The 26,254-nt window shown below is 40.7% G+C and overlaps 1 protein-coding gene across 1 annotated transcript in view; it reads right to left on the minus strand.

The window, feature by feature from the left end:
- LOC147823480 (dedicator of cytokinesis protein 9-like) overlaps positions 1-26,254 on the minus strand; it is a 248,003-nt gene that overhangs the window by 56,476 nt on the left and 165,273 nt on the right. Inside the window, 8 exon segments of the mRNA XM_087193072.1 lie at positions 4,827-4,933; positions 6,401-6,478; positions 7,337-7,394; positions 9,924-10,139; positions 10,261-10,374; positions 12,268-12,450; positions 12,583-12,720; positions 20,477-20,592. Coding sequence (XP_087049198.1) covers positions 4,827-4,933; positions 6,401-6,478; positions 7,337-7,394; positions 9,924-10,139; positions 10,261-10,374; positions 12,268-12,450; positions 12,583-12,720; positions 20,477-20,592 — 1,010 coding nt within the window.

Here is a 26,254-nt window from a genome sequence, read left to right on the forward strand (position 1 = left end):
TCCTCTGGGCTGGGATGAGCGGCAGAGATGGTGACTGGGAAGCCCCTTCCTGTAGACCAGGAGCAGTGGGACTCAGTACCTTGTTCTGGTGTCCTCTGCGTCTTTGTAGTGTGGAACCAGGTGGCTGCCTGTCTGCAGTGGGGTGATTCGGCGTCATCCGCGTGACTCATGACCTCGGTAGGTTGTGCGCAGACCTACCTGTCTGCAGTGGGCTGATTCCGCATGTTCCGCACCACTCGGGACCTCGGTAGGGCATGCACCGACCTGCCTGTCTGCAGCAGGCCGACTCAGCATGTTCCGTGCAACCGCAAATCAGATTCTTAGGGTCTATGGTTTACATTTCTCTCCTCTGTTTCTTCTCCATAGGAAGAAAGCATCAGAAGCTATGGCAATGACCTCTATCTTGCTCTTGCTGGTTTCTTTAGCAGCCAGCTCAGTGCCAGTACATATTTCAAAATGAAGCAGGTCATTTGTTCTGGTATCGACCAAGGCTACAGCACCTCCACAAATTCCACTGGCTAAGTTCCCTACTCACAACTATTAGTGCTTTGGACAGTTACGAGGAAACACTGTTTGAACTTTCCTGGTTCTCAGAGTACTCTCAGTCAGGGCAAAGTGGATGGCTAAGCAGCTCCACAGAGTCAAAATCACCAGGCTTGGATGGGATGTAAATACTAACCACTGGATATGTCCTGCTGATTTCTCAATCCTGTGGCATGTTCTAGGGATGTAAATACTGTGTTTGTTATTGGAACTTGTTTTTATCTTTTTATTTTTTATTGGTACTGGGAATCAAACTCAGGTCCTTGAGCTTGCGAGGCAGGCAGCGAAACCACTGAGCTAAATCCCCAGGCCTGGCACTTGTTTTTAAATAGAAACAATTTTTACCAACAGAAATCAGAGACTTGCCCAGGTAAGTTCAGATAAGGTTTGTCATACTCAAGGGTGATTCTGCAGGGGTGAGACTTGTTGTTTTATGAAACAGCTAGTGGCAAGACAGTTCTCCTTAACTGAGGTGGTGCCAGGTCATCACAAACCCTGGATTAGTGAATGCTACCTACTTCCTAGGGAAAATGCAGGGTTAGCTTCCTGTGAGGCTCTGGTTATATTTCTGTCACTCAATCAATATATAATCTTATTTTACATGTTACTGTTTAGAGACACACACACACACACTCATTAGCATTAAATTCATGGCGAACACTCTTGTACTTAGGGACCTTAGACTGGCATTATCCTTGAAGCCATTTAAACAACAAAAATCACCAACAAAAGCCATAAAAATTTAATGAAAAATATGGCACTAAATATGCAACAAATGGATACTTGTTCACAATATGAGGGCTGAAAGAAGGCAGAGTGCCAAGAAAGGTTGTATTCGAATGATGAGGATCACCTGTATCTCCCACTTTTCCCTCTGGATCCCCTCAGGCCCTATCTCCCCAGCTCTGTGGTCTAGGAAGAGACTCATCAGGATGGTTGCCTGCATGCTGGGCTTCCTACCTTAGCTCCCAGCGGAGTCGGCTAATGGCGGTCCCGGCAGGAGACTGTAGGCCAGGAGGAACAGTGAGGGTGGGCAGGAAGGTGGGTGTGTACTCACACCCTCCCTCCCTGCCAGGGTGAATCTGCTACTGAACCCCATAGGTCCCGTCAGGTGGCCCCTCCATGTATTTCTGTCTCCCCACTACCCTTTAGGTTAGGAGTGAGACCCAGCTGTTGCTAAACTGGGGAATGCTACAACATACTTTGTTCATTTCCCCAAAATCTCTCTGAACTTTCAGAAAGTTCTTTTTAGGAGACTATCTTCACTTTCCCAAGTATGCCACTTATACCCTGCCAGGACTCTGATGCTGCATCAGTTAACGAGGGAGGGATCCCAACACTATATGGCCCAGTTAGAACTCTGACACTACAGGGACTCAAGACTTCTTCAATGTGCACAGCCCAGACTGTGAAACAAAAGTTATTGTGGGAATTGCACATTTCTTTTTACTGATCACAGCAGCTGGGAGAGTGTCCGCTCTTTGGAGGAGTCAGGGAAGGTGGACTTGGTACCAATAAAAACTCATCTGAAATCCTGCTGCTAAGACAATTGTGTACTTTTACATAGTTCCTCCAATAAAACTGGCTATAGGACAGCATCTAAGACATTTAAATTCTATTAATGCAGATTACGCAGGCAATATTTTTATTATACTGTGTTACACACTTACTTCCTGTCAGCTCTTCCCAAAACTACTTTGTTTCTGGCAGAGATTTTTGTCTCGCTTTTTTTTTGAGACATTTGGATAGCCAACATGAAAATGTACATAGCAATTTGTTTTCCTGTCTTTTAGAGCCTCTTCCTCTTTTTCCTCCCTGTCAGTTTCAATCTTAGTGTGCGGGGCTTGAGCAGGACTTTATACCCCTACCATGCCACATCCTAACCACAGATCATTATGTATTATGGACCTTGTTAAAGATTTACCAACTTCATGTTTCAAGGACAGAGTGGAAAATCTATATTCTAAAAATAGCCATTAAAGTAATCCTTTTGTAGGCTTACTTCTTACTCAGATGGGTACCATTCATAAATCTCCCCAACAGTGTCTGCTCTTAATTTCATCAGGTAATTCATTAGGTTCTTGTGACTACTACAACCTCCTGGTTATCAGGTGAGCAAACCTGACCTTTATTCGATCACCCCTGCAGGGTAGGTGACAGGAAACTGTTTATACTTTCAAATCTGTTGTTCTTGGCATGGTAGATTTCCTTATCTAATTCCAACTAAAGTGCTGCACTCCAGAGGGCTGACTTGGCACAGGGTGCAAGGGTGGCTTCTGCAAGGAGACAATACTGTCCTGCCTCTTCTCAGAGAAAAACCCAGTGAGAATTTGCCTTGAGGGGAGCTGAAAGCCAAGAGCATGTGGGCTTTGTTCCTTCAGAGATAGGTTTCACACTTGAGAATAAGAAGTAAAAAAATCACAATCCATCCAGCCACTTCAAGATGGGAGACAGAAGGGCTGTTAATGCCATGGAATAACCAGCTTATTTCCCCAAAGGATAATTAGAAAACTTTATCTATTGTTGTGAAACTTATCTTAATATTTAAACTTTATGAAGTACACTCAATATATTACCTTCTTTGTTCATATTTAGTTTTTAATTTTGAAGGCCATTTGAGACTAGACAGTTTACAACAGTGGTTCTTAAGCTTTTACATATCTTACAATTTATTACGGACTCCAAAGAACTTTTGTTTATGTGGGTATTTTCTCTCAATATTTATAATATTAGAAATGAAAACTGAAAAGATGTAAAAGATCTGTTAATGTAATTAAAAAGAAACCTATATCTTAAAAAATAACATTTTAAAGTAAAGAAAATATTAATAATAAAAAAAGAAAATGGTATTTTTCAAAGAAACTTTAAAAAAAATAGAGAGGAGGAAAGGAGGAAGGGAAAGGGGTGGAGGGAGGGAGGGAGGAAGAGAAGGAGAGAGGGAGAATGAGGAGTAGCCGTGCTTTACATTTTTGCAACTCTAATGTCTGACTTTGTAGGAGAACCTGGATTCTCATACCTTCTGCATTAAATCTGTCTGACTGTTGCTTAGGTTGATATATATAAACAAATCAAAATATTCAGACTCACATAAACATTTGGCTGGAAAAGTAAGGACCTCAAAGCCTTCATGAAAAGGTTCAGGACCACATTTTGAAAACCAAGTAGTTTATGGACTGCTTCACATCATGGGAGATGTTTGGTCACAGGCCCTCCTTACTGGCACAAAAATGGTTAAAAGATGAACTATTAACTGTGTGCAACCATACCATGGTCCTTGAGAAAGAAAGCTAATAAAATGCAGGCAGAGGACAGATAGGTGCTCTTTTCTCTGTTGGTTCTTTTTCTCCACATGAAGAACTGGACAACTTTAAAAGATGGGCAGGATTAAAAAGCTTTCCTTGACTGTTTCATTTTGGGCTGGGGAAGGCAGGTACAAATGAATATATTATTCAGACAGATATTCTTGGAAAAGAGAATATACTGAATATAAGCAGAAAACTTGCACTGCTCAAATTCCTAGCTGTATGTCAAGACATTCTACAGATAAGTAGATGTGGTGCTATCCTGTTTTGACAAGAAACTTCAGGAATCACTACCGTTGTCTAATGTCACTTTCTGGTCTCCAGGGCAGTGGGATAGCGTGGTTCTCTATCACAGCACCCATACACAGGCAGAAACTGGGCCCTCCCAAAACAGGGCTGGCTCTGGCTGTAAGCCCAGTCTGTTCTCTTGAGACTTTGAGGTTTGGCCTTAGGGAATGTCTAGAGTTGGAGCCACTAAATAAAACTAAAGTCAGACTAAAGCAGCAACAAAACTCATACACTAGAAAAATTGTCAGACAGACTGATAAACTTTCCATTGAATACACTGGATACTCAGCCTCACTTTAGTACAAACTGGCCCCTTAATCCTCCTCCTGGGAGATGAGAAGGCACTGCTAGGAAGGGAGAACAGCAGAGTTTTTCCTGCTGTGCTTCATTTTCTGAAGAACCATATAGCTGGAGCTCAGTGTGGAGGCACCAGCTGCAGGAAGAAAAGCCCAGGGTGATACACTGGGAAGAAATCTGCAGGATTCACGGTACCTGAGTACAGTCACGCACTACTGAACAACGGGGATGCGTTCTGAGAAACGTGTTGTTAGGCACTTTGTCATTGTGAGACCATCACAGGGTATACTTACATAAACTAAGATGGCCACAATGTCCCTAGGTGACTCAATCTTATGGGACCAACACTGTGCATGCGGTTGGTCCGCTGTTGACCATTTGGGATCCAGTACCCACCTCGTTGAAGTGGACATCCTGCATGCCCACATCTTCCATCATGGAGGCCTCCTCATCGATGTTGGGGGTAATGACCCTGAAGGCTGTGCATCCCTGTTTGAACATGCCTGGGAATTGAGAGAGCAGGGGAAAGAGTCAGAGTTGCTAACCCGAATGTGGCTGAACCTCAAGGGTTCTTCCTGACGCGTGTGTTTCTGTGCTGAATGACATAACTGAGTTCCATACTTGTTATGTGTCAGGCCAGCGACCACACAGGAGGCTGGGAAGCACAACATGCTCTTCTTCATTTGTCTGCTCACACTAAGCATTCACCTCCTTCACTTTGTTTCTCAACCTTTTTCAATTTTCCCCTCACTTTAATAAAGTGTGTTCAGTCTTTAAATGATCTAAATAAACTGAGAAATAGTTATTAAGTCAAATTAATGATGAAATAACAAGTAAATGAAAAAATGATTTGGTATAATGATACTAAGGAAATTAAAGCAGCCAGAGCCAATAAGAAAGACATTTGTAACTCAAAAATAACTCTGCTTCCTTCTAGCAGTTGGTCATCTCACCACACAGGCTGGGGATAAGTAGTAGCTTAGAGTAGTGAAAGTGAACCTTTTAGAGCTTTTAATGATACAAATAGCCCTCTGCAGCATATGTGCCATAGGTTTGCCATCACTGACTTAGAGCTTTCCCTTCTCCTGCCTGCAGCCATCCGTAACACTGAGATGCAATACAACTGCTACAGCTATGAGCTGAGGGGCTGCCTTGGCTAGATGGCACACCACCCACCTGGGGGTAAGGAGAGGCACTTTTCTCTAGGAAAAAGAGAGCATGAATACCTCCGGGGCCTAGGCATCTGATCCTTTAGGGGAAAAGGTGTAAGACTGGAGGTGGGAATCAATGTCTGAGATCAGGATACAGTCCCTGGGCAACAGCAGTCCAATGGGAGCCTTTCCTCATCTTGGACTCACTGGGAAAGTTTTAAGTCAATTGGACAATTCCAGCTCTGCAAAATGCTCAAGGGAAAATGAAATGTTCTGCTGCTTTACTGTGAGATGCCTATTCATAATAAAACAAGTAAAAACTTGAACTGAGACTTACCATATTTTAAAAAAAGAACATGGACTATTTTGAGATCAAGCCTTGAAAAAGTAGAACCTGAAGTCTGAGATTCTTTATTGCACATTAGACCAGATTTCCAGCCACTCCCAGGATATCTAGTCCCTCCACCATTGTTCTAGTGTAGCATTGGTTTGATTTGGTTATATGGAAATCAAAGAGTCCCCAGTGAAAAACATTAATCTACACAAAATAGTTATGAAAGCAAACCACCGTGTTTGGGCTACAAGTACATTTAAATATTTAACTCCACTGCAATAGGACAACAAAAATGGAGGCCAAAGTACTTTCCTCTATTGTCCATAGGAACAGATTGCCAGCAACCTAGAGAACCCAGGAAAAGAAAGGAGGGAAGCACAGTAATATCCGTCCACGCAAATTTGAAATAGAAAATCCCCACACCATTGAATGGCACATGAACAGCGATAAGGGACCCTTGGAGATTGGGCAATCCTTGGGCTCACCTCCCCGGCTCCTCCTCTGGCAGGTGCTATGGCTGTAGGGGAAGCGGAGTGGGTCCCGCTGGAGTGCTAGCTCTGCCTCTAAACATGAGGAAATGTATTACCTGATAAAACGCCTCGGCAGGAAATACTAGGTGAACATGGAACCCTTCTTTAATTTCATTCTCCTTCTGTTGTATAACAAACCCAGACCCCTTTAAATTGCATTCTAAATAGCCAACTGCATCAGAGATAAACATTTCATGGTCTCAGCATCTGTGACTTGTAATACTCCCACTTGGTAAATACGATACTCATCAGCCCAGATCTGGTGCTCCTGTCCTCCAGAATTACATGTGCGGACTACCAGCTTTGCTGAGAACCCTAGTATTCCAAAATTAAAGGCCATCCTTTGGGGCTGTGCTGAGTTTGAAATGGAAATGAGTAACTGGTATTTACCTAGAAGGAACCCATGAATGAATTCATGGCCCATTACTTTGGATACAAATATATAATGTACAAAGGAAGTATCATTTGTCCCCTCTCCCTCCTCTGGGAACAGTACAGCCAACTGGGCTGTGTTCCAGAAAATCTGTCTGATAACCTCCTGTGACTAATGTCTTTTGATTGATAAATACTGCAGTTCCAGTGGGAACTATCTTAAGGGAAATAAAATCTTTTCAGTTCTGGATTGGCTGGCCAAGGACACCATATGTAAAGCTTGTTAACTAGTTTTTACAGAATGGAGTGGTCAGGAAGAGGTTATATGACAACATGTCATCTATTTTTCCTTTTCATACTGGGATTTCTGCTGTGCCTACCAAGGCAAGCAAACATCATGTAAGGGAATAAAACAAAATATGCTCTATACATGTACAAACTTGTCTGAATGGGTCTCACTTGTCTTTGCTACTTTATTGTTTTATATTCTCTTCACAATGCACAGAGCTCATTCCTTACCCTTCCGTGTGAGATATTCTGCCACCAAAGCTGTTACACGGACATAGCACATTGCTGCCTATAATAAAAGACGTGTCAGAATCATAATCTATAATAGCACATTCAAGAAATATATTATATATTATTATATCTCAAGGCACCAAGCAGTGTTTCTAATAGCTAATGTCAACTTGGAAAAAAGTGGAACCATTCCCACAATCTGAAATTTTGAAATAAATTAGGACTTGGGACAAATGGCAGTAAAATCACTAACCTTTGGTTTTTTTGCATTTAGAATCATTACATTTTAATGTAAAAGATAAAAACAGTATTTTTTCTTAGTACTGTATACCCAAGTTTTCTGCATCATTTCTCTTAGAGCAAAAAGAGGATTGTGTGAGGAAAAGATGTGCTTGGGAAAAAACTTTTTTTACTTCCAAGATTCTAAGAGAATGGTTCAAATTACAGGTGCTAATACATGTGTTTTCTCAACTTACAAAAAGGTAAAGCTGTAATTTTCCCCCAACACATAATTCTAAATAAAAACTAGTTCATTACCTTAAAAATGAAAGGAAAAACAAAAGTAAATTATTGTCACAAAGTTGCTCTGTTAGCAAAGTCAAAGACAGCTGCTGGAAGTGAAGCCATGGGAGATGCTGATGTGTAAGCCCCTATCCTCACCAGTCAGGTGGCCGCCACCACATGATGCCCTTGTCTTGCCAACACACGCCTGCAGAAGCTGCCTGACATGCATGTGTGTAGAAACAAACACGAGCAGTGGAGCAGGCTCTCTGGTCTGTGCCTTGTATGTGTGCGCAGAAAGAAGTCTCTTAGGGAGTCAGAGCCATTACACTGTCCAATCCGAGAGGCAGAACTCAAGTCAGACATGGTTTATTTCATCTTACACTGCATGGCAAGAAAATATGCACAGAGTAGGTGTGCAAATGTGTGACAGCTTATGGAGCAAGTGCACACCACCAGACAGGGAGGCCACCATAAGAAGTCCTGTGGATTAGTTGTATTAGTGTCTTGCTTACAGAGTGTATGGAGTTGGAAAGTGTCCCCTCTCCTGCCCAAATTTATGACCTTCCTGGATCTCAGAATGTGATGTTATTTGAAAAGAGTTGTTATGGATACAGTTAGTTTAGATGAGGTCATGTTGGTATCAAGCAGACCCTAAATTCAATATAACTGTTACAGAAGAAGAGGGCCAGGGATGTAGCTCAGTGGTGCCACGCCTGCCTGCCAAGTGCAAGGTCCCGAGTTTGACCCCTGGTACCAGAAAAAAAAAAGAAGGGGTACAGAAATACAGACATATGAGGGAGTTGCCATATGCTGGAGATGGCAAACCTTTTAGAGCTTTTAATGTTAACAAACAGCCTACTGTGGCATGCATGCCATAGGTTCACCACTGCCATATGACAATGGAGGCTGACTGGAGTGATGTGTCTCTAGTCAGTGAGTGCCAAGGAATGCCAGCAACACAGGGAGCTGGGAGGACAAGCAACAGGTTCTAATCTAGAACATTTAGAGAGAGCAGGCTCTGTAGACACTGTGAGTTTGGACTTCTGGCTTCCAGAACTGTGAAAAAATAAAATTTTGCAATTTTAGGCTACCAGTTTGCTGTACTTTGTCATGGCAGCCACAGATAGCTAATATACAGAGAAACGACTAAAGCTCAGTGAGCTCGTTTTTCCTTTTTACAAGAGACCTGAGTCACACAAATCATTAAAAACAATCCTTACGTTCTGAGAATGATGGAGACATTACTCTCACTACTAATTTCTTTTTATCCTGCTAGTTTAGGTTAAATTTATGGACTAACAAAATTGTAATGCTGTATGTACCTTTTAGCTCAATGGAGTTGTTCAATAATGAATATGTACAAATAGTTTTATCAACCTTTCAGACACAGAATGTTATCTTACTAGTTGAAACTATTATTGAAATTTCAAAGTCAAGGCATGTTTGCTTTAGTAATACTACTGATCATACCCACATTTCTCATGAACAAACTCTGAAAAGCATTCTCATGGGAATGCAGAACCTATATGTACTCTATTGCTATTTTCCTTAATTTTCCATTTTACTTATGATTTCATCAAGATCCTGAGGGGTTAAGAAAATTGGCTCAATGTTACAGTTAGGAAATGTCAGATCTTGGGTTCAGAGTCTGTTTCTGGTGCCCACACATCCAACTTCCAGCCATGCTATCAACATCTTGAAATGGGGGAAACTCAAATATCTACAGCACTGACAAAAGGAGAAAGTGATGCTTATCATTACCTTAATAATGGGAAACATTTTAATCATAAATAGCTGAATTTTAGGCCTTCGGAGGAGCTTTAATGCAGAAGCTGGTGTGTACTTTAGTTAGAAGGGAATTATAAGAGTATGTGGATTTTTAAGGGCTTTCATACAATGCTCTTTTGTGCTAGAGAAATCCCCTTACAATCTTTTTAAAATTATCAAAAGGCACAGGTAACTAAGAAGTCTCTCTGAGCTTTTAAATAACAGGACAGTTTCCCTTAAAACTGGCTTCTTTGAATGAATAAGGTATAACTGATTTTTCAAAAACCAAGATCAAGAGGCTGGCTGCGCTACCTACCTCTGAGAGATCCCCATTTTTCACATGAATCCTGGCCATGCTGTCGAGCCACGTCTTCCTGAGCTCGGGGGTGCTGGCGTAGGACTTGGCCAGGCTGTACTGGAGGTCCACTAGCATCTCTGGGTCATTCTCATGTTCCTTCATCTGGGCTGTGGCCATGAGGACTGTGCGGATCCTCTTGGTCAAATCTTTCACTTCGGACGAGAAGCTGGTGTGCTAAATCGAACGGGAGAAGGAAAGACACGTAGATTTTATCCACTTCCTGCTGACCACATGCACATCAGATAATGAGGCAGAGTCTTGAGGGTGAAAGCTAAAAGGGGGTTAGGCTACCCACCTTGATGAGCCGGTCACTGTTGGCACAGTTGTTAATGATAGACAACGACTGCTGGAATCTGGTTCCCCCAATGCCGACAACATCTGCAATCAGCTGGCTGACAGAAATGATGACCTTAGGGACACAGAAACATGAACGAATCAACTCACTTTCAGATGATCACCTGGGCTCTGCTTCTGTCTTCAGTTACAGTGTGTAAGAGACCAGGGCAAAGTTGGGAGGTTTGGGGCAGGGTTCACTCTAGTATGGGAAACAATGTCTGAATCTCTTTCTCACTTTCTAAAATGGTCCTCAAAGCCTCACATGTTTAGAAGGTGATTGACTTATGGAGTGACTTGCTCTTAGGAGGTGGGGACTGGTTGGAAGAGGCAGGTTATGGTGGCTGTGACCTGGAAGGGTGTAACCCCCTTCCCAGCTCCTTCCTTCACTCTCTGGTTCCTGGCTGCTATGCCATGAGCAGCTTTCCTCTGTCCAGGGCCTTCTACTGAACATGCAAGGAATGAAACTTCAAAACAAACCTCTCCTCTTTTAAGTTATGAGTGTCAGCTATTTTGTCCCAGCAATGAAGAAAGTGACTAAGACCTATGTAACGGGGAACCTGACTGTTTTTGGACCTATGACTAGCACCTCCTTGACCCAGATGCTTAAGCTCAAACATGGGGCCACATTTACTTCTTCCTTTTCCTTTACCACAGCCAGCTACCACTAATCAAATCACTAAGTATTGCCAGCTTAATCCTCTCTTCCTTCCAATATTACCATCCCTCCTCCAGCCACTCCTGACATAATCCTCTTTGTTCTAGATCTGACAATGGCCTCCCTAGGTGAGGTCCCAACTCCTAGGATCTACTCCTTCCACTGGAGTCCAAGAGATTCCTCCAAATACATCAAGATTTGGATACATAACAGTGTGCTCTCGACTTGTCACCCATATTCTAAACTCCACACTAAGCAGCCAGACTCAGATGGGTAATTCCTATAGTGCATCCATGGCCTGCTACTCTTCAACTGCTATCCTCTATCCATCCTTCACATCCTCTAGGAAGCCATGCCTGATCCCCAGCCAGATGCTCCTCCTGATGCACTCAAGTTCCTGCAGGGGAGCACTAGCTACTCTATGCTACAAGGACAGACTGTATGCTCCATAGTCCAGGAGTGGGTTCTGTTCTGTTCAGGGATGTGTCATGAATCCTAGCATGTGGTTTGTGACAGTGAAATAAGGAATAAATGCAGAGCTGGAGAAAGAAACAGTATTATGTATTCATTGATAAAGTGTCTACAAAAATACATAAGACTCAGACTGGGGATTTAGCTCAGCGGTTCTGTCGCCTTCCTCCCAAGTGCAAGGTCCTGAGTTTGATCCCCGGTACCCAAACAAAACAAAAGACTCATCATTATCATGTCTAGTTCTCAGAACAGAGAATTTAGGATGTTTTATCCCTGGAGAGACAGCAGATGTTTGTAAATACAAGACAGAAAGAAACACTCTGGGCTTTCTGTTTCTTACCTAAAATGTTTACTATGAAGCATCCTCACATAGGATGTGTCAGTAATACCTCAGCTCACAAACATTTTTGTTTGCAAACAATTTGGTTTGCAAACAGAAGCATTTGGCAAAATTTTGCTTCTGTTTCCAAACTCCGCATTGGGTGATAAACATGACCATGGCCATCTTCCCGGCACAAACACAAATGCAACCATCTTTCCCAAAATCGTAAAACAAATTCAGTTTGGAAACTGAGGTACAACTGTACTTTTTGAGACAATAGAATTTCAGCTAGTTCAATGTTGATACAGTATTTAAATGTCAAGTTACCAAAAGAAACACATCCTGGGGTAGCATTTTATGGTATGGAACATGAAATAAACTAAGCCAGAAAAAAGGACTTCCTGAGTTTCTACTTTAGGGCTGAGAGTGCAGGTAAACTGGTAAATGTGACAAAGATTTTTTTCCTAAAACAAGATTCCACTGGGGCTAACTGTCCTAGAAAGCGAAATCACACGTACCTGCAAGTGTGTCCGGACAAAGGACTTCTTCCCGGTGTAGTCGAAGTTGTTCCTCATCAGGAAATAGAGCAGCTGGGAGGCTTCTGTTCGTATGGAACTCAGCTTGGAGTTACACTACTTGAGAATCTCATAGCACAGAGCCGCACACATGTCTGCCCTCCCTTCATAGAACGTGGAGGGAAACTAGATGGTACACAAGGGGCAGGTACAGGACAGCAAAGTTAGTGCTCGGTGGGTGATGTTCCCGTAAACTCCAGGCAGGAGGAGAAAAGTAGGTGACCAGGAGTCAAGACCATCATTGATGAAACAACTTACCTTATAAATTAATGACCGTAAGGCAGTGAAGACACTTTTTAAAGCCGTTTCAGACTGATGTTTTTGAAGAAAACACAGGTAGACATCAAAAACTTTTTTCATGAGAGGATTATGTCCATGGTCAGCCAAGAGCTGGCTCTTAAAACACAATTAACAGAATTATTAGTGAGACAAACCCGGCACCTCTAGGAGTTTCCGGACAATTTTCAGGCTCAAAGACTGCATCTTCCAAGCATTAAAACAACTTATAATTTAAACAAACTCTGCTGAGTCCCATAGGAAAACACAGACTGCTCTTATAGAACAAATAGAGTTCACACCAAAAAAAATGTATACTCACTTCAGGAAAAGAAAAATACTATCATGTTTTTTAAACAGACGCTGTTACCCTTGAATGGGGGACCCTAGAGGATGCTGTGTTTCACAGAAAACCCACTACACTGCTGACCCTTAGAGAAGAAATTGAAAATGCTTGACCCGCAATTTCAATGACCAAGGTTACCCAAGCAGCAGTTCATGTACTAATAAATGTCTGGAAGTTCACGGCCACCACTTCAAGCACCTCTTGTAATTATGGAGGCCAAAGATTAAGTTGTATTAATCTCATGATGTCTCAATAAATTTAGTATTAAAATATTTACATTTGCTTTTCCTGAAGTGTGCATACATTTTTTTTTTGCAGAATCTGTGCATGTATCAATAAACTTATGCTTTGGGGATAAACTTCCTAGCAAACTTCAATATAGTGTGTAAGGTCATTGTAGCTTAGTACTGATTGGGCTCCTAGTACTTTTACTGTGCATTAGCAACTGACAGAGGTGATGTTTGTGACATCTTTAATTCCAACAGAGGAGCAGCATTACTGGTGTTAGCTAATTAATAGGTGGGGAAAAAACTGAAATAAAGAATATGAAGCAAGTCCTCTAAAAGTGAAGTTCCTTCCCAGACTGGCTTCTCAGGCATTCTGAGCCATGGATAACCAGTTTGGTAAGGTTCTGGTCAAGTATCACTTATGTGCATGGATTTGTGCAGGTAAACAGAGCTTCAGTATTCCCATCTGTAAAACAGTGACTCTAAAACTAACCTTGCACAGGTACTGTAAAGAACAAAAGCATCTGGCGTGTATTTTGGTCTAGCTAAGTAGGAGGTAACTGGTAGGATTGTAACACTTCATAGATTTTATCAAAGGACCACAATTAATTGCCTTCAATCATTCTTTAAAATATCCTCATTTCAGCAGAAAATCCACAGGAATTCACCACGCTGGAAGCCTAGTTAGCTAAAACTCCCTTCAGTTGCCGAATCTATACGATAGCTGCAGGTATAGTCCAGCAACAAGCCAGCATGCAACTTCACATCCAAACATGCGTGACAGTAAAGCACACGACCCTTACATATGACAAGCCTGTCTAAAAAAGGTGTGTGTTTGGGAAGGACACATCCATGCATTTTGCACAAGCAGGCAAAAGTGACTGTAACCAAAACAGTCAACAGACATCTTACAATTTGGCTAAATAAACAGGTAACTTACATTAAATAAATAATTTTTCTACATAGCAAATTATGGCTGGAGTCAGTTTCAGAAAAGCAAGGTTCATCTCATTGATGGAGAGAAATTCTGACTCAGGCAAACAATGTTTTTTTCTTTTTAAGTCTAGTAAGTATAGATATCTCACAGTTGGTATAACATTTAAAATTCAGTGATCTGTATATCATGAAATACTGAGGCATCATACTGAATTCCATCACGTGAAAGAAGAGCAATTTAAAGAGCAGAAATTGCGAATGGTGACTGATTAAATGAATGATATAACTCTCTGTGAGCAGCTGTTCACCCCACCTCCTGCCCGTCACCAAATGCTGATTCCAGTGCTCAGGGAACTACATACAGGCTTTGTCTTGGGTACCATTTTTTTCCTAGGAGCCACAGTTGGAGACCCTTGCTTTTCACAATCCATCTACTTTGCTAATTATGGCTGGGTGAGGTTTGGGTGAATCTGAAAATGAGATTTCATTTTCTCAGCACTCTTTGCTGGATTATCCAGAAGAGATAGTTCTTTGAAAAACTGAAAAGACCCTGAGATATCCTCTTTGAATTGGTCTTTGTCTCCAAGTTGAGTTTCTTCTCCCCCTCCTCTCTCTCAAGGCTTTTGCTTCTTATTTTCAGGATTTAGTGCCCCTTGGGCTCTGATCTCAAGAACTGCAATAATGAAATTAAGACTCATTTACATTAAGATGTAAAATGCCTCATTTAAAGAAATAAAGACTCTTCAGCCTAGACACTTCCATTACCAGCTAGCTTCTTTATCTTCCAATCAGTCTTCTTCCTTTTTGTCTGCCTCTCTGTTGCTTTCTCACTGATTAGAAAGTAATACAAGTATATACTAAATACAAACAAATCTTTGAACATGCAGAAAGGCCCACGTGGGTAAAAAAGAAAAACAAAACTCCCCATTAATTTCTCCACTCAGAAATAATAAAAGATAATAATGCAGTGTATCTCATTTTAACTCTTACTGAGTATAGGGAATTTTCATTTAGGAAATTAAATGAGATATCACAATAATATAATGAACGACTTATTTCTAGCAATAAAGTGGAGACAAGTCCCCAGGAATTATGGATGACGGGTTCAGGTCTGATTGTTGAAACACTCTCTTGCAGTCCTTGATCCAGGAAATGGGCCTTGCAGGGAATGAATGTTCAATTATCAGTAATTTCTAAAGACCCAAGAACACAACGTCAACCTTAAACCTTGGCTGTCTAAATGAGACGTCTAAGACAGCTAAGTCTTTCTGAGGCACATGACATTTATTTTTTTATTTTATTTTTATTTTTTGGTACCGGGGATTGAACTCAGGCCATGACATTTATTTTTATTTAAACACTGATTCTAAAGTAATCTGTAGAGACTCCGTTTGGACAAGAGCTGTCTCAGCTGCAGTCACTCTCACGCACTTTTGCAGATAAGGCTCCAGTCATGTGACAGACCACAAACCCTCCAGTGAGACTCTGGGTACCCACTTGCACACCGCTTTCTTTTTTAGTCCCTACTGCTCTTTATGGTTTTGTATTAGCACTCACGGCCACACTTTAAACCAAGACAAGGTTCTAAATGAAACTGCTAAAACTACATACATTTTCAGATTAAATCTGTGAACACATTAACATTATAAAATATTTGATGGTCCACTTCAGAGACTGTGTTCATAGACATTGTAATATAGCTGCAAGATAATCATATTTTTTTGCATGTAACCATCTCAGTTTACAAAACTAACCCTTTTAGGTATTAAATGAGATACTATATGTGAAAGTACCCAGCACTATACAGGGTACCTAAAAAGGGTTTGGTAATTTTCTTCTTTTCTTTTTGTGAGGTCATTCCAATTCTTTAATATTCATTTACCCCATCCCCCACCTCCGTACTCATACAAACACACACCTCTGATTTGGGTGGAGAACAAGGTCTTTGGGACAGAGCAGTTGTGTAGTATCTTGGGCAAATTTCCTAACCTGTCTCAGTCTCAATTTCTTCATTTCTAAAGTGGGGGACAATGAGATCAGCTAGGCATGGTTGTTGTGAAGATTACTGCCTGAGGTGCAGAAGGCATTCAATAAACAGCAGGAAGCTAATACGGTATGACAAGGAGAATTCAGGGCTTGAATCTTTTCAAACATTTCATCTTAAGCAACTGACCTCTGGTCGTCTCTGGCAACTTACTGACATGGTCAAATAAGAGAGTCAGTATGACAGGGCTCCATCTGTGGAAGATGATTTTCCTGCCCAGAATTATACCAGCTCAGTCAAGGTTGTCATCTTTCTCAGGTGCTCTAACTGATGCCTCAACTGAGTAAATAAGTGCAGACGATGATAGTAAGGGCCTCACGGACCTGTGAGTCCGAGTCACACAAGCCTCATCCACCTCTCAGCCCAGCATCTAGCAATGCCGCACACTGCACCATACACCTGCCCCTCTTCCCGTCTCTGACGAGGGTGCTGAGCTTTATACAGCAAATGCTTATGCTCACTGGCACAGAGATGCTGACAAGCACCACCCCAGCTCTCAGTTCACTGTTCCCGATATCTCAGGAATCAGGTCCTTTGTCACAGGATAGGGAGGAGAGAACCAGGTAAGACTAGTGCTCAGTGCTAAACTAGAGTGAACACTCGAGCGCCTGCATGTTCTGGCCCCAGGGTGGATGTTTCTGGCTATTCACATTTATACCTCAAGCTACACAGTAGGGGTAATTGCTGTGTTTTAGGTAAGGACATCAGGATTGAGAAATGTCAAGCAGAGTGAGAAGTGGTACCCGCCTCCCCCCATGCTGGCACTCTGGGAAGACTGCAACTTTTTGTTTTGTTTCGTTTTGTTTTGTTTTGTTTTGAGGCAGGATCTCACTACGTAGTTCAGGCTGGCTCTGAACTCACTATGTAGCCTAGGCTGACCTTGAACTTGCAGCAATCCTGCTTCAGCCTCCCAAGTGCTGGGATTACAGGTGTTGTGTCACCATACCTAGAAGGACTCCAAGTTTGAGCCCAGCCCAGACAATTTAGTAACTTAGCAAGACCTGGTCTCAAAATAAAAAATAAAGGGCTGGGGTATGACTCAGTGTGAAGACCCTGCTTCAATCTCTAGTACTTCTCTTCTCCCTAGCCAAAAAAGGGGGAATGTCAAGTAGAGGCCCTGCCCAAGGCTGAAGAGCTGGGATTGATGGAGCTTTACGCCCATGGTGTCTCTGTGTCCATGCCGTCTCCCAGTACAACGGAGCCTGGTATGTACAGTACTAGCAACACGAAAGGCCCTTTCAAGGGTCAGCTCACTCAAAATTCACCACAGCCCTGTAAGGTAGATCCTACTTCTCCAATCTTACAGATGAGAAACTTTAGGTATGGAGACATCAAGTACTTTTCCCAAAGATATTCATTCAGTCCATAAATGCCATTTCTTTCTCGGGAGCCAGAATTTATTGGTGACAGACATTTGGAGACCTGGGGACCCTGGCAAATACCTTCCTGAATATTCGGCAGGCAACAGGAAAGACCGTGGATAAGACTGTAGGCTGACACCATGCAAGGTGACAGAGAGCAGTTAAAATGGAAGAATAGTTCCTATGGAAAAGTTGAAGGATTTTGGTCCAAGGACCAGTCACAGTGGAAGAATGCATCTGAAAATAATGAGCACTTATCTAACCCCCCAGATTGAGTGGCAGAATAGCACAATTGACAGTGAGGATGGGGAGCAGTTTGACAACATGACTGATGGGAGTGGCCGAGCCAATGCATGGCAGCTTAACGGGAGTTAAACTAAGCAGCCAGCAGGCATGAGTGCCTGGCCTCATTGCACTGGTGACATGCTGCAGCCAAGAACTCACTTTTTCCTCCAGTCTGACTGCAAAGCTGTCTTATCTGGTACTGCCTTGTGAGGACTGGTCAGCAGGCTGTGGGGACAAGTGGCTGTTGCAGTCCCAGTGGTTGTTTCTAAGTCTGTGATACATGATTGGCTGATCTTGGCTTCAGAGCCTTTCCTGATAGACATGGTAAGTACGAAAAACCAGTACACTGGGGGCTCATGAATGCACATTAGGAAAAGCAGAGGTTTATTTTATCTGTCTTTTCAACATTTCTTTCCCTCTGTAAAATGTTTGGTTGGATGTCCTTGAGAAGCGTTACCCTGATTCACATGGTAGTGTAGGGCCAACAACAAGCTACCAATCTAATGTGTATAATAGACTGGGGAAGTTGATTTTTTTTCATGTATTCTGAATAGTTGAAATGTATATTTGTACAGTCTTTTAGAGCTATTCAAGTGATGCTTAAGGTATTGTTATTGTGTGCCCATCATAGATGTTTCTTTTTTTAGTGTTGCCCTTGCTGTGTAATAAATGCTGTATCTAGTTCCCCTAGCAAAAGCTTGAACCTGTGCTAGTATAGACCTTTGGACATAGTTTTTGCACATAACCTTGTACAATCTTGCAACAGAGACCAGTTACATAAGATATATATCTGGAATGTCTTGTATTATAGAATTTTTCTTGTTCTGAATATCCTTGACATTACAACTGTCAAAAACTGGTATTTCAGATGTTTCTGAAATCTTTTAAGCTAAAATCACATGCAAGAATTGACTTTGCAGGGGCCGGGGATTTAGCTCAGTGGTTTCACTGCCTGCTGCGCAAGTGCAAGGACCAGAGTTTGATCCCCGGTACCAAAAAAAAAAAAAAGAATTGACTTTGCAGCTACTAATTTTGACACCTTTTAGATCTGTATAAAAGTGTGTTATGTTGAAGCAGCAAACCAAATGAGTGCTGCATTTTGGGTATTTAGTTTTCTCTTTAGTTAAACACTGCCCTGGAGTATTCATTTATACCATCTAATATATGACACACTGTGTAGTATGTATAATTTTGTGGTCTTTATTTCCCTTTGTATTCATTTTAAGCATCTAAATAAATTGCTGTATTGTGAAAAAAAAAAAAAAAAGACTGTAGGCTGACGACTGAGGAAACTGTCACTACTCTTATGGTGCTGCCACGATACACATGTGCTGTGTGTGCCCTGCCTGCCCATGTGCCTGCTCCTGCCGGGCCTCACCTGCAGTTTCCTGCCTGTTCACATGGTAGGGCCCAGGCAGAGAGTAGAGGAAGTGTTGCCATTGCTGTTCTGCACTAAAGGATGCATGTTCAACATCAATACATGTGTACATGGCCAAACATCTACATCCAGAACCTTCACTGCCTATATACATAAGATCTTTAAACTAAAATTATCCAAGAGAAAATAGAAAGGACTTTAAAGCCCTCTTTGATGGGTCCAGTAGAGCCATGGTCCTTAAGCTGTGGGGCTTGGGTCTCATGCTCAGAGTTTCTGATCGAGAATTTACATTTCTGAGAGGTTCCCAGGGGCTGTAGCTGGAGACCACACTTTGAGAGCCACTCTAGGGGAGGCCCCATGTATGAAGACACTGACATCCCCATTCCACAAGGGGTGTGACTACAGAGGAGAGAAAAGAGGCATATTAAAGTACAGTGATAGGACACCGAGGTCACTATTTTTACTTCCCTAGTAAAGATGTGCTTTATATGTAGAGATAAAGAAAGCAGAGAATGCCTCTAGTTATATTTCCCAAATATCCTTGCAATCAAACATAGTTTCAATATTTGTAGTATATTAACACGAACTCAATCACCCTTTTCTATGCTAAAAACACAAGCAATCATTTAGCAAGAATGGGAAATGTCAGGATCAAGAGTCCATCTTAAACTACTTGAATATATTTGCTAAAACTTTAAAAACAAGAAAAAAAAAGACCTTTCATTTTCTATCCCTGAAGTAATTTTGTCATTTAGTTTAGGAACAGATGAAATTTTTTTTTTTTGGTACCAGGGTTAGAACTCGGGATCTTGTGCTTGCAAGGCAGGCAGCAGAACCACTGAGCTAAATCCCCAGCCCTAAAATTTTAAAAATTACACATTTTATCACTCCTCTCTCTATAAATATGGTTTTTTTTGGTACCGGCGATAGAACTCAGGACCTTGCATATAATACTTCATTGTGTTTAAATATATTCAAGGCAGAAATGGCTGATTAGGTTCCCGTATTTATCATCCTGAGAGTTTAGTAAAGCTCTGTTCCTTGGGGAAATTCTGCCAAGAGTTAGCCACCTCCAGGGATTTCTATCACTTCCAAGCATGTCGCATATGTGGACCAGTTGAGCTTTATTATATTTCAGAGAATTCAAGCCATTCGGTGTGGAATGGGTACATTAAGGAATTTAAGAATTAATGCTCTCCCTACAGCAACAAAAACAAATTGGTGAAGTAAAAATGCAATGCTGTAAGTTTGTGCTAGCTGAGCTTTTAAAACTGACCACGAACGCTATTTAATACAAACCTTAAATGCCAGTGTAAATAGAGAGAGTGTGTCCAGAGCAGTAAGGCAAACCTCAGTAGCAATGTTGGCTTCGAGAAGCGACTGGTGAAGAACATCTGCATCCGAGTGGCCATAGCCTGCATGAATTATAGCACAGGGTTACTGCCCAGTGGTTCACACAGCAAGGGTGGCGGGACGGGAGAGTCACAGTCAACTTTTGATTATCTAAAGAAAGTCCCCTTTTGGGGCCTTGTTTCCCTGTTTAGGGTTTTGGGGGTAATATTAACAATGTTTCCATTTAATTACAAGTCTTTTTCAACTCTGAAAGGGAAATAAAAACAAATATTTAAGGTGTGTTTGCCATGTGCAACCATACATCTGGGAAATTTACACGCACTGTTTAATCCCTCAACACCCCTATGAAGTATATACATTATTAAATTCTTTTTGCAGATAAGGAAATAGGGGCACAGAAAGGCTAAATAATGTGTCTAAAGTCACATAGGTAGTAAGCAGCAGAGCCAGGACTTGCATCAAGGCCCCTTGTCTAAGCTGTCAGAATGAATGGCAGGCCTGCAGAGGGAGGGGAGATTTTCCAAGCTCCCCAGGGGGACAGAGGCAGCTGAGACACATAGGGGTTAAGATGAGCCACAGCTCAGGCTACTGGCTGCAGAACTGAGCTCCACTATTTACTAGCTGTGTGAATGTGAGCAGGTTATTCCACCTCTTTATACCTCAGTTTCCCATCTGTGGAATGTGGATAATAAGAGTATCAGCCTCAACGAGTGGTAGTGAGGATTAAGTCCATTCATTGTGAAGCTCTAGAATACTACCTGGTTCACAGTGAATGCTATAAAAGCGGCGAGTCAGTAACTGTATTATTAGTTAGAATCAGGAATGATAATCAAGAGTTGACCGAATTATGAATAGTTTTCTACTTGCTTTAATAAAAAGCATAAAAGCCAACTTGTCTGAAAGAAATACTTAAGAAAAGGAAGAAGAAACTGTCATGTAAATTTAGCTTAATCACACTTAATTTAAATACAAACTTTAATCTTCTATAGTGGCTGGAAAACCAATTTAATACTGATATAAATGCAGTTTGACATATAATTTGAGATATTAATTTATGAAATGGTATGCATTAGCAGAAATATATAGGGATGCAAAGATGTTACAGTATTGGTCTAGATTATACAGAAAGATGGCCATATAATAAAACACAATGTCATGTCTTTCTCCAAGGAGTGAAAATAAATCAATACTTACTAATTGGTAATTTTCTTATACTCCAGAGAGGAGGACATTTTATATATAGATCAGGAAAATAAAGTACAGAAAACCTAGCAATTTCCTTGAGATCAGAACTGGGAAAAACTAGAACCTACACTCCAAATTCCTTCTCCAGGGTACTACAATAGCGTAAATTATTAGGAGAGAAGAAAGGACTTGGGAAAGACAACATCCTGACTTAAATATATTCTAGAATGTTTTTAAAAGGCTACAGCAAAGCTTTTCAAAACTACAGAGGTGCTTTTATAAAGGTGGCTCTGAGGTTCAGTGTCTTTGATTTGCATTGCTGTCACTTTGTCAGAGGAAGTGTCTAGGGGCAGTGAGGATATGCCAAACACTAACACCGTGCTGGCTCTATTTCTTTCTTTTGGGGCAAGAAATTCCCCACACATAAGAAAGATGGATACCTGGGGTACTAATATCAACTATACTGCCAAAGCAATTCCTTCAATAGGTGAGGTTTGGTGAGATACAGAGACAATGAAAGAGGAAAACATAGATTGATGATTATTGTTAAAGTGATCACAAACTATGGCAAGAGTGGACCCACCTAGAAAAACTCCACCAAAAACCAAAACAAGAAAACCAAACAACAATAACAACCCAAAACACAACACCTGCTATTAGTCCAACCAAAGCTTTTACACAGGCTGATCCTTTATGGAGGACTGCCATTTCTCCAAATGAGTTTTTAGTCTGGGTTACATTTTAACAAGGAACCTGTTTTGGTGGTAATTTTAATTTCTCTCTGTGCAGAGAACTGCCCTTTCCTCTTTTTAGAAAATCTACTGGTTAAGTGCATCTAGGTAACTTATAAATAAGATGGCCAAACATGAGGAGTTTCCACAGAATTTACCTGCTCCTGAGTAAAAGCCTGGCATAATTAAAGAATCAGACTTTGGCAATGTGCTGTTTTGAAAACATACATAACCAATGCTAATTAAATTAGTTACATAATTATGTATACAGACATGGAAATTTGGTAGTACGTAATTTCTCTAAGCTATTACAGCACAGTACCATCTTTCTAATCTGATTTAGAGTAAGAGCTATATTTATATAGATTTATGTAGAAATCAATATGCCTTTGCATAATATGAAGTAGGTAGCATGCATTACCATTCTCCGTAGAATATTGAGAATCTAAAACAAATTGTCCTTTTAGCCACAGTATGTCATACTTTGCTTTTCCTTAAACAATTTCATCTCAAAAATCACAAGATTTGGAGCTAGTGTTATTTTTTAAAATCCCTAAAAATAAATGGCAGTATGTATGTGTAGAGATTGTCCCCATCACAGAGACAAGAGACAGTGTGTCCTAAGACCTGGAACAAAGCTGTGCATGAGATAAGACTTTAATTGACAGTAACAATGTTACAGACTAACAGTAAAATTAAACTGAATTAGTAAATCTGAAAGTGATCTTAAGAGACAGAAATTTCTCAAATTGTTTGAAAGCAGATTCTGACTCCAAATGAGGATGATACTTGTTCCCACTAGGGGGCAGTGGTGCCTTGGAGCACTGTATGGATTCTCCATCCTTGCTGGCCAGGGACAGAGAGGAAGGGATATGCCATCTTTGGAGGGTGTGCCAAGGAATGCTTTAGAGTTTTTACGATTTACTGCTCAAATTTACACAATTTTCCTTATACTGTAACTTTGACAAAAGACTTACTCTACAATCTAGAGATGTTTTGAACACCCAGGGGCCAAAACTGGGATCACCACCTTATGTCATCTGTCATATTTACAGTTAATTAGCATTGTTCTATTTAATAAATTCATCTTACCTAAATAGCTCAACTTAATAATGCTGACTATATCTGTAAACTATTTTTCCCTCCCCACTGGGTCGACATCTGACATGATGTGGTAGGCAGGTAGAAGCCTAACCACAGCCGTATGCCTTTTCTGACTGTCAGGATGTTTGAGATAGAAGAGTAAATCAAACTGTAATCTCACAGGAAGTGTTTTCATCTTCACAGCTGCTTTTCCTTTATAAAAGCAAAATTATTATTTTTCATCCGGACCAAAATATGAATCCAGGAAAATAACAAGTTTGAGAAAATAGAAATACTGAATGACCAGGAATCTTCTTTCTAAGCAATTCCCCAAATATAGACCTAGTACCTTAGTTATTTTAGCTCATGGTGTATGGCTTTACTAAGTGCAAATATTTACGCAAAATATCAAAACACCCAACATCTACAAAATCTTTTATTTATCCCCCCTCGCATTTCTGTTGCTAAGAAGGTTTTCCTCACAGATGGGCAAGGAGTAGAGTTCAGAATCAGGAATAATACTCCAAGGCAAAAATCATGTGGTTTGCACTATGACCCTTGACCACACATAGAGAAAAGAAATCACCTCGGAATGACTTGTAGACATAGTCCGTAACCCAGGGGGTCATATTTTAGAAGTGGGTATCATGCCATCATCATTCTCTAAAGAATACTGCAACCTAGTATTTAGCAGTGTCTGAAAAATGGTATGAGCTACAGTCCTAATATTATTGGTTTAGGCATATAATACATTTTACTTTAAAGTCCTCTTTAACCCATTTATGCCAAAGGTTGGAATTTTCTGAATTTTTGCACTAAATTCATACATGTTACCTAGAAATATTCAAGGAACAAGAATCCAAGAGCAAAATTTTTATTATGTTCCATTGTTATGTGCTGTTTCAAAAATGGAAGATTGGGCATAAAAGGATTAGGGACATTAAAATGACTGACTTTAAATGGGCATTGTACCTGACTTTTCTCAATTCTGAGACCCTATCAATAGCAAGAAGCACTAATTAATGACAGACTACTATATTAGAAGTACTATTAAAATATACCTGATTTCAGAAATCTAGGAAATGTATAAAAACAAATCTCAGAAATGTGGAAAGGAAATATGGGTTTATGAACATTTAATTTACTATCTGGAGTATTAATGTTTAAAACACTGAAGTACATTTTAAAGCTATGTCATGCATACTTTAAAAGTTTTTTGAAAGGTGCTAATTTTAATTCGGAGATGAATGCATTCTTTGTATTTTTCATATTAGTTCACATATCAATTCATATCATATACAATAAAAGAATTTACTTAACATGTGTATTCATTTGCTTACTTGTGCTTCATAGGTATCAAAGAATTCCAAAACTTAGCAAGGCATCACAAGCCATGTCATCTAACCCTTCACACGATACATAAGTGACCTGGATAATATCCCAAGAGGGCCTTGTCCATTCTGTTCTCACATCCCTACACTCAAGTGCCCACACCAGCTTTATAGGCAGTTCAGCATAGGAATGCATAGGCCACTCACGGGCAGTTCAGCGAGAACATGCTTTCTAACACTGACCTGAAATAGAAGTCACTGCAACCCAGTGATCTTAAATTGCCTCTTATATTGGGTTACATGAAATAGAGGTTTTCTTCACATGTTTCTAACTGGCTTCCCCTCCTAGCATACTACTGGACATATAAACTGCAAATGAATTTAGTATATTCCTAGAAAAACACGTTAACATCAAAGTAAATTAAGTAGATTATGTCAACAGGCAAATAAGAAATACATTTACATATAACATGTATTTCTTATTTGCCTGTTGACATAATCTCTTGATAAACAATGGGTGTAAGTTACATCACCTAGTCAATGTCCAAATGTTTTAAAGATTTACTGTTCATATGGCTGGGCGATGACAAACAACAAATCTGTTTTTCCCCCCTACTACCGGGGATCAAACTCAGGACCCTGTGCTTGCAAGGCAGGCGTGGTGCCACTGAGTTAAATCCCTGGCCTAACAAATCTGTTCTTTTTTTTTAACTATAATTTTTTTTATTTTTTGGTACTGGGGATCGAACTCGGGACCTTGCGCTTACAAGGCAGGTGCTGGAACCACTGAACTAAATCCCTGGCCCCAACAAATCTGTTCTCTTAAGAGTGTTTTTCAAATAGTTAAAAGACTATTTGGTTGCTGCAGGATTTGTCATTTTCATGATTTCCTATCAAAACCAAAAAACAAATTTACGACCTGCAAGAGTTATATGTGCAGCACATATGGCATCTTTTCCCTTGTCCTATACACAGTGGCACTGGGGATGGCATGGGATGCTGCTGATGGTCAGAGAAGGCTGTTTCTCACAGGCCTCTGCTGCCCCCTGCTGGTCAAGATGAGGTCTGACATGGCCTTTCCTACTTGGGAAAGAGGAAATGCATAATGAAGATGTATAGGGACTCCTTCCTATTTTTTATTTCTTTTTATGAAATAAATTCATTTTAAACTCTGGGTTATCCATGGCATATCTCTCACATACTAAATCTATCTCATTTTGGTTGGCCCAACAGAAGGTACTGTATTTATTGCTAAATAGTTTTTTTAAAAAGAGACATTATATGGCCAGAAATTGCCCATAAAACACACGGGTACAGATGTAAACAAACACGTATGTATAAATACATATGCAGGTTCACAAAAGGATACACGTGTATACATACATACAGTTTGT

The sequence above is a fragment of the Heterocephalus glaber genome, unplaced genomic scaffold (genome assembly GCF_053883595.1).
Source record: "Heterocephalus glaber isolate CG9 unplaced genomic scaffold, H.glaber_assembly_v1.0 deba00001578, whole genome shotgun sequence".
Classification (NCBI taxonomy): Eukaryota; Metazoa; Chordata; class Mammalia; order Rodentia; family Bathyergidae; genus Heterocephalus; species Heterocephalus glaber.